The following is a 14,430-nucleotide window of genomic DNA, read 5'->3' on the forward strand; positions in this document are numbered from 1 at the left end:
AAGTTGACCACAAGAATCGAATAGATAATTGACATGCTATAAGCGTGATAAATTTACGGCCACAATCAAATAGCTAAAGGCCGAAGTAAAAGTCAGTAGTCCTCAAAATTTTAAATCGCTCAGGTATAATTCGATGGGGGTAGAAGAATGGTAATCTTTCATCCCCAAATAAAAGATAGGATCATTAATACAGACTCAAATTAAGCACTACAAGTCTCCATGTCAAATATCTCCCAGCAATGTTGATATCAAAGTCGTGGTGGATATCCCATGTTTCCAAGCAGGATGGTTAATTGCACCATTGAATCAAGCATAAGCAGACAGGATATTTTTCTTTAGAGTAAACTCGTCGGCCTTAGCAGGACTAACAGACTGCATCAATCAATAAAATAAAAGCGAGTTACACTTTCAATTTTCATCTCAACTACGACCAAATTTAATTATTGCAAAACAATTATTTCGAGATTACAAGTTTTTTCTCAAGGAAGTCTTTAAATTTGAATAATATATAGCATGTTTGGATTAGCTTCTCAGCGAGAAAAAAATCATAGTGTTTGGAATAGCTTTACAGCGAGAAAAAGTGAATTAATTTTTTACGGTGAAGGTGAATCATCAAACAGTGAATTATATTTATCATCGAGGGGGAATATTTCTATTACCTTGTCAAGTATGCGCTGCAGGCGTTGGATTTCGTTTTTAGCATAATCGGAACCTTTTACCAAGGAATTCTTGGCAGCTTTCAAGTAAATCTTCCCGTAACTGATCATAAAAAAAGTTAATTGGATAATTACTTCTAGTTAATTGGATCATTACAGTAATACGAAATAAGCTATTGTCTAAGTGACACAATTAAAAGCATATGCCACTTAAAAATATTCTAAAGGATGATGTTTTCTAGAATATACGCAACACAGTAATACGAATTAAGCTATTCTTAAGTAACAGTTGAAAGCATACGCCACTCATAAATATTCTACAGGATGATGTTTGCAAGAATATTCAAGTTTACCTTGAGGCTGAACCCTGAAGCTTCTCAACTTCTTCTTCAATTCGGGTAAACACGGATTTCTTCTCTTCATCGCTGGCAGCGACAAACTCCTTCACCAAGACATCCAAACTTTCTACTCTACCAGCCTAGACAGAAATACCAAACGTAGGAATAAGATACTAAGTGTAACAAGTTTAACTTCCACCCCCCACCAAAAGATAAAACAAAAACAAAACAAATTCTAGCTTTTCCTCATTGATGTGAATTCACTCACTTGGGAAGTAAGTTGCCCTTTTCCATCTCGACTTGAACCAGATTTCTCATTGATAAAAGCCACAAAGTCATCCAAGTCTCTTCCACCTCCGTACTCTTCACCGGCTTTGTTGCTCTTTGGGAAGAACTTCAAGGTAGGAAATCCACTCACATCAAACCTGCAAACATTATTCCAGGAAACTTCAATTATTTATGTTGTATTCGTCAACCTTTACAGTAAGCTCAATTTTTTTGTTTACGTAACCATTGTAAGCACATTAGTAACGTATCCACCGCACTAGCAGTATTAGCACATCCATCTGTTTCAGCTCCTTTACTATTTTCTTTTCCCATATTATATCAAAGCCCATATCTGAACTGCATTGAAATGTATTCGCTAAACAGGTAAAGAGGTTCATATCATCACACGAAAAGAGGAACTACAAACGAGCACTAGGGCCTCTAAGTTCACTTCTACCGGCCTTTGCAGCTAAGGTTTGATTTGCCAGAACAAACACAACTCATTAGAATAATAGATCAGATAGATAAAACTCACTTTTCAGCCAGATCCCTATATTTATCAGCATCCAGATTAGCAATGACTACATTTTCCTCCAATTTAAATGCTGTGGCAACTTTCTCGTATGTCTGAAGGTAAAAAGAGCACAGTCAGGTTTCATATTATTGGCTTTACAGAAATTAAAGGCCCAACATTAAATTGACAACATGAAATGCTCAGAGATATACTTACAGGAGCAAGACTTTTGCAATGCCCACACCTAGAAGAATCGTAAAATTTATTAGATCTAGCAGTATGAGAGTTTTCAAATAATATGTAATTTGAACTAAGTTCTACCAAACAACTTCTAGACCAAAACAAAGCATGGGTTAAAGAAAAAATAGAAACAAATGAAAATTATTGCTGAGTACCATGGTGCATAAAACTCAACCAAGACATCTTTGGTTTCATCCAACACAATCTCATTAAAATTTTCAGGTGTTAGGACCACTACATTGGAAGGAGCTGTAGCAATCTTCACATTTGTTCCTGCAATCATATTTTCTGGTTAGGAATCAATATAAATTGCAAGGCAGAAGCACACAGAACACACAGGGGAAACCCAATACTGATGATTTTTATCTCCAACATGATTAAAAGCTAAAAGATCTAGGGAAAGTGTGTACGTCAATGTTTTTCTTAGACACGAATGAAACCTAAAAGTTAGTGAGTTTGTAAGTTTGTCCCACAAATTTTTTTTTTTCTTTTAAAAGCTTGTGCAAGATGCTCCAGATACTACACTCCCTACGAAGTTACAGATATTTTAATATCACAATGCGTTTTTCCTTTAAAGATAGTATGGCACAAGGCTTCAAAGACTTCAAAAAGTACCTCCTTCTGTATTTACAAACTCAGCAAGTGATTCAGCAGTGCGTGGCCCTTCATACCTGTGGTAATTTTCCAAAATCAAGTATTGAACGCAGAAGTTATGATATATGTGAAAAACGAAAGATAAATAACCATGAAATGAGACGTAAAATCATTTGCATGTTATATTCCAATAGCCTAGATCTCCTCACTTTTTGGGTTCAAGAGATCCTTTTGGAAACCACTGAAGTGTTGGGTACCCAGAGACTCCATATTTGCTGCACAAACTCTTGTGCTCATCACAGTCAACCTACAGTACATTAAGAAGTAAGCTAATGTCCATTTAATGGGTAATGAAATTATTGCCTTGCTGTTGAGAACGGGCAAAAATAAAAACATACAACCACATTCACAAAGCATGCCAGTTTTTATAGATGTTCCAACCCCTTCTAGTTATGGTTAAGGATCAGCACATGTGTTTGAGTGTGTTTGGTAGTTGGCCTGGAGGATTGGGTGCATATATAGTGGGAGAGTGAGAGGTGAACTAATCTTTGATTATATAACTATACATGAATGGTTAAGATTGTTTTACTGAAATCTAATCCTGACTATCCATTTTGATTGTTTGTGTGTGTATTTAGAGATAATAAAGGAAGGGAGGAGGAGATGACATTTGCTAAGAAGAAACTAAGAGTTCAAGAAAGGAGAAAAGATAATTCGAGGATTATATAGTAAATGTTAAAGTTGTAGCTTAGACTTTTTCTATACGAAGGGTGCATGGTAGGAGAAAAGATAACTCGAACAATTATGTAGTAAATGTTGAAGTTGTAGCTTAGACTTCTTCGATAAGAAGGAAGTCCATAAAATGAACATGCTCCACACCACACTGAGAGACTATCAATTCAATAAAATAAACAGACAATCATAAATAGAGAAAATGCCTGAAGATTAGAAAATACCACAAAAGAAATTAAATAAACAGAAGAAAACAGCAAACAATATTCAAAGTTTTGAAAGAAACACCATGGAACTGACCTTCCCAATTAAAACAGATTTGGCTTTCTTGAAGCTGCTTCCAAGCTTTTCATATTCTGGAGCTAGCTTTTTGCAATGTCCACACCTATTATGACAAAAGAGGGATAAAACATATTCAGAACATTAGTATACAACACAACATAAAGAAATTCACCAGTGACTGGTGCAACGAACAGGTTATTCTCATGAAGTTTTAAATGTACAATGACTGATCACGACCTTTTATGCAAGAGTTTTGGACAGGGTTATGCAGCATTCAGTCCTTCTTGTATAATTACAGGGGATATTATCCTCTAATTATTTGACCAAAGGATCCAAACAGTTGATTAGTTAAATTAGTTGAATTTAAATAAAGTAGAGTAGTGGTTTTAATTTAATTTATTAATTTCAAAAATAAGTTTACAAACTAAACTGAAGGACATTGCTTCCAATAGAATCTGGAGGAACTAAATTGCACCAAAAGTCAAAACAGCATCGTATTGTATCATCTATAAGTCGATAAGTAACTACAAACCAATAGAAGTTAAACGACAAGTTGAAACGCTAAACGCAAAGAACACATGCGATCGGAACGAAGCGAAGAAAATAAAGGAAAACACCGGAATCCGTCAACAAAAACCCTACCTAACGATTTCAAAAACAATAATGGAAGAAGCGGTAGTTAATGGAAACAGAGAGTAAGAGATCGAAAAGATTGTAAGTTACCAGGGAGCATAGAACTCGACGAGAGCTCCTCTGTCCTGACCAACTTCCTTCTCGAAGTTTTCTTCAGAGAGCACAACGACGTCGTCTGCTGAGGCCGCTAGAAACAGTAGCGCAAACGCGAAAGCTCCCAACACTATCCTACTGCTCCAGATCTGATACTTCTCCATCTTCTTCTTTCTGGTCTTCGCTATTTTCTTTCTTCTCGATTTCAGCTCAACTGCTTCGGCACGTGCAGGCTTATATACGAAACACCGTTTGAAGCATTAAATGTATCGCTACCGTATTTGTCACGTGGCACCGTTTTATTGCATCGCTTGTAATCAAATTCATCGTTGGCTTTTGCATTTCCCACGCCGCTACCACATCATTCTACTTTCTTACCTGTGACGTCTTATCGTTGACGTGGCAACCTTTCAAAGGAACACGGTGTCAATATCTAGACATGTGAGCCACGTGGAAAAGACACGTTACGCGCGTACAAATACATGTATATATGTGTCTATTAGGCGACGGTTTCATAAGTTTTATGATTTGTTTAGTATTATTTGTGTTAATTTAAAGACTTTTATATTGTTAATCAATAAATTCATTTCGTGGACTCTTACTTTTATAGTTAAACCCCTTCGAAAGTTGCTATTTAGGTGAGGTTTTCTAGTTAGATATTTGTTTTATAGGTTTTGTCAATTTGATCTTTAATATTGAAAAATTGATTTTATTGGACTTCTACCATTAAATTGTCTTAACGAGATTAAGTTTTTTATGATCTGATACGTTTATGGGGTAAGTTTTTTATACGTGGCACATTCAAGCAAATTACATGGAATGTAAAATAAAAAAAATAAAGTTTCTGATAATTGAAACCCAAATTAGGGTTCATCTTCAACCTCCCTTCATCGTCTTCAACCCCCCTTCACCATCTTCAACTTTAGCGATTGATGCTCAGAGTTCATCACCAAATTAGGGTTTATCACCAAATTTGTGAAGAAGGATTTCTCTACGATTTGGGAATTTCTTTGTAATTAGGGTTCATCGTTTCAGTGGTGCTTTATGCAAATTGGGGCTGGCGCTTTGGTTCGATGGTGTTCGCGATTTAGGGTGGCTATTGTTTTTAGGATTTTCTGATTGTAGGTTTGGTGGCTCTATGGAAGTTGGGTTCGAGGAAGACGAAGACACGAGGGGTTTCGTAGTGTTCACGCATGGAAGTCGCGAGATTGGCGTTCTCTGGGTTTTCTCTTTTTTTTTTAGTTCTCCTCTTCTTTGCAAGTGTGAGGCGATTGATGAAGGAGGAAAAGAGGAACCTAGGTTTCTCGCAATTCTAGGTTTTGCTACGGTTGAAGGTGGAGCGATTGCAACGATGTGGTTGATTATGAAGTTCTTGCACTTGGTTTCTGAGTGTGTTTGCAGGTCACGATGCTGCAAGGGAGGCGCTGGTTGAGCGACAACGGAGACGAACTCGCAGTGGTGATGGTGGCGGATGATGGGCTTCTGCGATGCAAAAGATTACAAAAACTCGAAGTTCTCTGGTTCAATTGGTGCTTTCAGATAAATGGTATAACCAGCAAATTCTGGGTTCTCATTATTTGACTTCATAATAATTATTGTCTAATTTTATTGATATATCATGCAGCAAATGATTTCTGCAGAAGATTGGCCATGAAGGGTGTAACTAAACTGCAAAATTTTGGATCAGTTTTCAATATTTTAATACATGTTTTCAGGAATAAGGAGATCCCACAAAATTTGATTTACTCATTCCTCTTGTTCATTTCCTTTTCCAGTTTAATATTGGGGTTGTTATAATATGAATCTCCTTATTTCCATGTGGTTACTAAGAGAAAAATTAGGGTTTCTGATGACGCTGACGTGGTAGGAGTGATGTGACAAAAACTGGCCATGTTAACGTGTCAGGCCACCCCATTAAAACAATTTAACGGCAGGGATCCAATTGAGTCCACTTTTTAATATTAAGAACCAAATTGACGAAACCTATAAAACGGGGATCTAATTGAAAAAATCCCACGGAAATAGAAACTTTGGAGGGGATTAAGCTACTTTTATCTAGCTAGTTCATAATAAGTACTTGGGATATAAAAATACTTCATTTATTATTTTCAATATAAACAAACCGTATGTCTTCTTCTATAATGAAAATATTTACTTATATCATTAATTTATTAATGCTTTTGCCTTAGAGTAATATAAATAATCGTCCCGTAATTTATATAATGACATCATTGGATATAAAGTTTTCACTTAACATGGCATAAAGACGTGTGTTATTAATCTATAAATTTGATGGAATTGTATTTGTATCTCTTTAATTTGAACTATGTGATTTTAGTTATTTATTTCCCACTTTTATTTTCTGACGTAAACAAAATTTTGGTCTATTTATCGATTTTTCCGACATAAAAACGTAAAATTTTAATTTTTAACCCTAATTAAATGCGCAAAAGTTTTTTATTTAAAATATCAAATTTGACTAGAAAACAAGAAAAAACGAAACTTTAAAAGTTTTAATTTTCAATCAATTTTTACTTCCAAAGTTTTTAATTATTTGAATGGAAACAATATTTTGAGAAATTTCACTAGAAAGAAATAGACGAAGAAACCAAATAGAAATGGACAATAACAGAGATAAATATAAGCTAAATATGAGGGATTAGCATTAGCTCTCATTTTAAACCTATACTAAATGACTTTGTAAATTTTATTTTATTTCTAACACAATAGTGAAACATAGTAAAACATTGTTCAAAGTTTTGTTGGAGGGGCATATTTTATTTTGTTTATTATTTTATACAAAACCAATTACAATTATGATGGTAGATCAGATTCTCTATCAATTTCATCCTCCAGGAAGTGTAAAGTTTTTTCTTGTTGCTTGGGTTTAATACAAACTTCTCTCTTGATGATTTCGGGTTTTGCTTTCTGTACTCCCACAAATTATTCTCACAACCAACAAAATTTTAAAATGAATATTTTAGTGTTTGTAAAACTGATTTACAGATTATATATTCCGGAAATTTTCAGGAGCAAACTTTATGAAATTTTCGGAAGAAGATTTCTGGAACAAGATTGTCAAAATAGAAATCGCAGGACATATGTCTTGGAACAACTTTTTCATAATAAGATTTCTGAAACAAATTTTTTAGAGGAAGGTTTCTGAAATAAACTTTTTTTTAAAATACTTATAGTGTCGTTTAGAACCAATTTTCTTAAACAACTCACATAAAATGTATTCTGAAAATAATATTTTGAAATGAGTTTTTTTTCCGCGACCCTTTGCTTCTTTTTTCTTTGTAACCTTCTTCCTATTTTTTTTATTCCTTTGCAGCAACTGTGAGACGGTAGTGGCAATAGTGGAGTAGTGTGGTACAATAATAAATGATATTAAAAAAAAGCTAATTGTTTACTTGCTCTTTATATTGGGAAGTTTTTTAGTACATGCTTTAAAAAATTATCTATTGCATGTGGTATAATTTGCATCAATCAAGTTTTTTCCGTTAAATTGACAGTTAATTTTGTGCTGACGTGACTATGAAATTTGATTTTTTTTCTCTCTCTCATTTGCTCTTCCTGCAATGCCCAACTTTTTCTCACTTTTCTATATTAATGATTGGTTTAATCTCTCAATAGGTCCCTATTTTCACCCAGAATTTCAAATAGGTCCCTTTCTTTTTCGGCATCTCAATTGAGTCCTTATTTTTGTAAAATTGAATCAAATAGGACCTTTCCGTCAAATTGAAATGACGCCGTTAAGAAGGGTATGTTGGCAGTGTCAGCATACCCTTCTTAATGGCGTCATTTCAATTTGACGGAAAGGTCCTACCTATTTGATTCAATTTTACAAAAATAAGGACTCAATTGAGATACCGAAAAAGAAAGGGACCTATTTGAAATTCTGGGTAAAAATAGGGACCTATTGAGACATTAAACCTTAATGATTTTCATAATTGCACAGGATTTTTATTCCTCTTTTCCATTAGTTTTAATAAAATTTGGAAAGAGAACAATAGTAAGAAGAGTTCTATTAAATATAATTATAATTTGATTCGGTTAGTTTTTTTTATTAAATGTTATTTTTTAAATCCTAATTAAAACTCTAATTAGTTTCTCCCTGATTAATTTCCCCAAATTGAAATTCAGATTGAAGAACCCTAAACTTCATATTTGGTAATTCTCTCTCAAAGCCCACTCCTCTTTCCTAATTTTTGGTCTTTCTCTTTCGCAGGCATACCAACTTTGGGCTGCCTTTGTGGAGCTCACGCAACAGGGAAGCTTCCTTCCCTTTCTCTTTTCTCGTTTTACCGCGTCGCAAGGACTTCTTTCCTCTTCTCCTTCGCGGTTCTGGTTCTGGGTTTTGCAGGTAAGGCGCGAACACCTTTCTCGCGGTGTGGTGATTGTTGCAGCGGCGACGCCTCCGCGAGGTTTCGACATTAGAAATCTCCGTCGTGCCAGAAACCCTATTGATGGCGTCGTCATGGAGAGAAATAGTGAACCTGGTGTTTTGCGGTCTGGCGGTCTTCATTCATTAGCGCCCCCGCGGCCACTGGTGGTGGATCGCGTTGGGTAATGATTTATGTTTCTGCTTTGCAAGTGGATGGCAACTAGTTCGCAGGGTGGTTTGCAGGTTGAGGGTTTTGGCTTTTGTTCTTCTCTGTGGGTTTGCGAATTGGGGGTGGTCCTAAGTTTGCGTTTGGGTTTGGATTTTATTTGTTCTCCGTAGATTCAAGACGTGAATTGGAATTTCTAATCTTTTTTTCTATCTTTGCGATCTGAGAATGTGAGGTGTTAATGAATTGGTAATGCTCAATTATTAGGTTCTCTACCACGTCATCTTGTGAACGTCCTCGATGTTGAGCTTCTGTAACCATAACCTCGACGTGCTCTCCTCCAGGAACTCCCTCGTGCAACTATTGTACATGTAGGAGCACTCCTTACCGAACCCGCCGACCACCATTCGCTTCGTGATATCGTGGAGGTTGTTTATCATCCCATCTATGAGCGCGTCCATGACGATGTCGAAGTTTGTGACCGGCAACGCCATCGAAATCTGCTCCTCTATTTTGTCTATATTATCTTTTTATTGGGGATATTGATCAGGATTTAAGAAAATATTATCATGAAATTTTGTAGACTTGAAATTTTATATATTAGTGTTAATAAAAATTATATTTTTTTTAACGACAAAAGGAAGGTTATGTGATTTTAGTCTTTTTTTTTAATTTATTAAATGGGATTTAAATACCAGAATAATGCAAAAGAGGAATAAAAGTCCTACAATTATGAAAATCATTAGTATAAAAGAGAGAGAAAAAGTTGGGCGGGAGAGCAGAAGAGAGAGAAGAAAAAGATCAGATTTCATAGCCATGTCAGGGAGTTAACTCCGTTTCTACCCATTTAATAGAAGGGACTTGATTGGTGCAAATTATACCACATGGGGACGCTATACATGCATTTTTAAAAGCAGGTACTAAACAGAAAAAAAAAACCTCCCAGTGTAGGGACCAAATAAGCAATTAAGCCTAAAAAAAATTCACTACTTTTTGGTAGAGTTGGTAATTATGTGGGTGTAGGAAGCAATAACCATGGATTTTTGAAGGTAAAATGTGCCAACTAACATGGGCCAAGTTGGAATGTTCAGGGAGAGCTTCTCCCTTTAACTCTAGGGCTTCTTGTTTCACCTCTAATAGATAGAAATATCCTTTAGCAAATGTATTAAAATAAAAGTTGTTAAGTAATAATTACTACTTACCATTAAACATTTATTATTGGAATAGTTACCGACTGCTTAATTTTTCCCAACCAAACGACATACTTAGAAGGTGATCAGGGAGCAAACAAGAGAAAGTCCTAAGTCGCAATGTCCTTCAAAAGAACATACACAAATGAAAACTATGTTTAATGATTCAGTAGGTCCTATTTTTCGATCAGACTCTCAAATATAACCCTTACTTCTTGGTTTTCTCAATTGGGTCTTTGATTTTGAAAATTTGAAACAAATAGAGACCTACCGTTAAATTGGACTAACGGACGTTGGAATTATGTTGACGTGGATGTTGATGTTAGTTTTTTTAAATGACGTGGCAAATTGTTAGATAATTTTAGCTGACGTGGATTTTTGTTCTTTTAAATTAACTGCATTGTTTGAGAGTGTAACAAACTTTTCTCTCCTGTGGTGCCTTCGACCTATCTCTCTAGTTCTTTTCTGTCCCACCAACGACGAAGAAATCAGATGCAACTTCGTTGGTTGCAATAATAAACTATTTTTCAAAGAAGATTTAAGACATGTCAATCTCATAATTCCTCATTTAATCATCGTCACCAATATCCTTCATTCCTTTCTGTTTCTTCTCTTCTTTAATTATTGTTTTATAAAAAATTTCTGTCTAAATTCTTTCTCCGAAAGTACCACTTTTTATCCCTTGTTACTTTCTTGGTTACCGCTAAGGCACCAACCCTCTATGCATTTTTCTCAAAATTTAGGAAGAAAAATAGCCAAAGGATTGAACTTCAATTGGGTTTGGATTATTGATTTCTCCAAACAATGATCTTGAGTTTCTTGTGTAAGACCCAAAATAATTACAATCAATATTATTTTGTTTATATATAATTTAGTTGTAAGAATCTCTTGTTGTGTGACAATATTCATAAAATCGTGTGTTATTATAGGATTATATTAGTTTAATTATTCGGCTATATTACATAGTAATGTTCAAAGTTCACAATGACATCCGAATAATTTATACCACTTGATTGTATATCTAAAAATTTGATTTTTTTTATTGAATAGTCAAATAAGACATAACACAGAGACATCCAAACTTATAAACTTTCATTATTGATGCAAAACAATTTCTCTTTTCCCCACACACAGTAGGTAGTCTACTTTCCATCGTAGGAATTGAAATGTCTTTTGGCTTCATTATCAAATTTTCTTCGAGGCTATAAAAAAGCTACTTCAATAGGTTCCCTCTTTTGAAACCATCCGACATCGTAGGCTGCTGAGGACAAGCATAAAAACCTATCCTCCTCTTCACTGAAATCATAACAAAAGTACTAAGTAAATCAGAGAGAATCGTGAGGGTGAGTAGGGTTTCTTGGTTGAAGAAGAAAGGAGAATAGTTGGGGACTTAGAACACTCTGAAATTTCAAGATCTTTGCTGGAAAAGAGGTAGGGGCAGCTAAACCATCTCTTAGATATTACAATTTCATATTTCATGATCATGAATCTAAGTATATTGGAATTTATTAACAATAGCTAGCTATCTACTTTTGTGAATCTTAATTTCCTATTGTTTTCTATTTTTCGAGTTACCTCAGTAAACTGTCCAATTCTACTTCATTTACCGTTAGATGTAGCTAAATATTTGATATATGGGACATAAGACATATTAAATTGCTTTGACCGTTCGGATTATTATTTTATCATCTGTAGTTAGAGAATTAAATTTCCGCATGTTGGATCAATTTGATGACTGCTTTATTTCTGCTACTAAGTCTCCACGGTAAAACATACATTCCCACCTAGTGAACCGTTAGATCGACCTTAAATTTTGATATATGGACCATAAGATATATTATTTTGCCTTGACCGTTCGGATTGTTATTTTGAGGCCTGTATTTAAAGGAATAAGTCTCGCATGATGGAATAAGTTAATAATCACCTTATTTTCTGTTACTAAGTTCCCTCAGGAAAACATAAATTCTTGTCAATTTAACCGTCGGATGGATCTGAAATTTTGATATGAGGTTCCTAAGACATAGATTTTGAATTTGACCGTTTAGATTATCAATTAAAGTTATAAAATAAGAGATATAGATTTCGCATTTTGAAGTAGCCAATTTTCCAGCATGGTTTTATGCCTGGACCAACTAAGGAGAAATTAAGAGTTTCATCCCATCAACCGTGAGATTGATTTGAAATTTTTACTATAGGTTTTAGACATGTACAGGTAGGGAAGCTAAACCATTTTCTTTACTTCAACATGCATGATAGTGTAATTTCTTCACATGTAATTATAGTTTACCTCATGAACTTGGTTGAAATACACATCTTGACTTTGAAAGTGTGAACTAGATTATATTGAATGAATGATATAGCTTGATAGAAGTGTTGTTGACTTCAAAATGTGAAAGAAGAAAGAGATCTTGATTCTCAATATGTTGTATGCTGCAAATTCCTTTTTCTCTCTGTAATTGAGGTGTTGTTGGATACTCACGGCAAGCTTAAAAAAAAAAAAAATAAGTGAAGGAAATTGTTTTCCTTTGAATTATTGATCCTCTCCTTTTCAATGAGTCATATCTTAATTTTAAATTATTTCCTTATAAAACTTGATTGTGTTTTTCTTTAAAATTTGACCTTTCTAACTTTGGATGACCAAACATTACGTAAATGTTCAGAAGAAGATAGGCATGGGAATAAAATTTTAATTCCTTTTTTTTAATCAAACATGTCCAACCTTATCTCTCAATGTAGAAAATTTTGTAAGTTATCAAAAGATGTGGGTCCTTAAGTGTAGAGTATAATACTCATTCAATTAGTAAAAAATAGAATTGAGTTGCTAACTCATTCTGTAACGTAAACCATATGTTCAATCTTAATTAGAAACTTGAACTAAAGAGAGATTGAAAGTAAACTCACCTGAGAAGATTAGAGAAACATCAATTTTGAAAATTTCACTGCAGTTAGTACAATGGTCCAAAAATTATGAATTTGGTGTCCAATGAAAGTTCTTTCAATCTAGATTCCAAACTGAAAAGAATCATCTCATTTGGAGTTATGTAAATAGAGTTATTACCAAAATAGTCAGCCAAGGTCATTGCTGAAATTACAGAAAAACGTAATTAAAATGTTGATGTTAAATATTTTACTGCAGCTAACCTTAAAATCCAAAAATTTCGATTTTTGTGTCCTATGAAAGATATTTGAATATAGAATCCAACAAAACAAGAATCAACTCATTTAGAGTTCTGTAGAAAGAGTTATGAGTAAAACACTGAGCAAAGGTCAGAATTTACAGTAAACAGTCTTGAACAAGATTTTTGGGATTTATTTTGAATTGTCATTTTGGATAGTTTCTTAAGGTATTTAAAATAGTCTTGGATGATTATTTAGTTTCATATGGGGAAGATTTATGCTTATTCTCGGTAATTAAAAGAAAGGAAATTTCCTTTTTGCCTGAGTAAGGCAATAGGAGGATTCGAGTCCTGTTATTTTCCTCTTACGAGGGAATATGGATGTCTTACCTTAAGTTTCTCTCTCGTGCTGAGTATTGTGCTTGGTGAATAGATGTTAATCACCAAAGTTTTTATTCGTAAGACCTTGAAGAACAAGGAAAATATGTCCGAAGTTGCGGATGAAGGACAAATCTTATCCGCGGTTCATATGAGGAACCGGTGTTGATATATGAAGGATAGAGCCGAGATAGGTCCAATAGCTGCGTGTGAAGGGCCAGTGTCCATTAACTTTGTGTGAAGGATAATAAGTCTATTATTCATGTGTAAGGAATGGAAAAAGAAGTGAGACTTGTGTACATTTATTTGTATACGATATAATATCAGGAGTTAACATTTAATGTTACTATTGATATTTAAGCTATGAAAATAAGTTTATTTATAATGTATATCTATTTGTAATTGGTTAGCTCACCCTATTTATGTGTCTACGATGATCGTATAACTCGTAACGTTATACGAGAGTAGATGATGTTTCAGGTAAAGTTGAAGAAGTTTAGTGCGAGGATGCGATGGGAAAACCTCTATGGGATTTTAGAACATGTATTTTAAATTGTGAAATGTGTGGTTTGTAATTTTCAAGAGTTTTAATATTTAGTTTGTACTTCAATAAATACTCTTGAAACTTTGACGATATTATTGTGTAATAATATTAAGTGTTGTGATTTCAAATGCGAATCAATGCTTTGTTTTAAAAAAAAAAAAAAAATTACTGTAATACTCTAAAAAGGGGTGTTACATCTTGTCTGCTTTTTCCTTTTTCTTCAAGTTGTTCTACCACCTACTTTGATCCGAACCCTTTTATCAAAACACCTTTATCGTCTCATGGATGCTTTAAATTTGG

General features: G+C 34.2%; 1 protein-coding gene and 2 long non-coding RNA genes across 3 annotated transcripts; 2 read left to right on the forward strand and 1 right to left on the reverse strand.

Moving 5' to 3' along the window:
• Window positions 1-18: 18 nt before the first annotated feature.
• Window positions 19-4,659, reverse strand: LOC108326116 (probable protein disulfide-isomerase A6). Its single transcript, XM_017559392.2, has 11 exons — window positions 4,347-4,659; window positions 3,642-3,726; window positions 2,819-2,916; window positions 2,631-2,686; window positions 2,171-2,288; window positions 1,992-2,019; window positions 1,797-1,888; window positions 1,263-1,419; window positions 1,010-1,134; window positions 660-759; window positions 19-372 (listed from the first exon to the last, which is right to left on the reverse strand). Exons 1-11 carry the CDS (start codon window positions 4,511-4,513, stop codon window positions 307-309), a joined length of 1,092 nt encoding a protein of 363 aa, XP_017414881.1. The 5' UTR covers window positions 4,514-4,659; the 3' UTR covers window positions 19-306.
• A 292-nt stretch (window positions 4,660-4,951) lies between these two features.
• LOC128195897 (uncharacterized) lies at window positions 4,952-6,098 on the forward strand. The gene is made up of 2 exons (XR_008247739.1): window positions 4,952-5,895; window positions 5,974-6,098. It is a non-coding gene; the product is annotated as an uncharacterized LOC128195897 (long non-coding RNA).
• A 5,209-nt stretch (window positions 6,099-11,307) lies between these two features.
• On the forward strand, window positions 11,308-14,222 carry LOC128195978 (uncharacterized). Its single transcript, XR_008247979.1, has 2 exons — window positions 11,308-11,523; window positions 14,055-14,222. It is a non-coding gene; the product is annotated as an uncharacterized LOC128195978 (long non-coding RNA).
• Window positions 14,223-14,430: the final 208 nt, after the last annotated feature.

This window comes from Vigna angularis, chromosome 3 (genome assembly GCF_016808095.1).
Source record: "Vigna angularis cultivar LongXiaoDou No.4 chromosome 3, ASM1680809v1, whole genome shotgun sequence".
NCBI classification, from domain to species: Eukaryota; Viridiplantae; Streptophyta; class Magnoliopsida; order Fabales; family Fabaceae; genus Vigna; species Vigna angularis.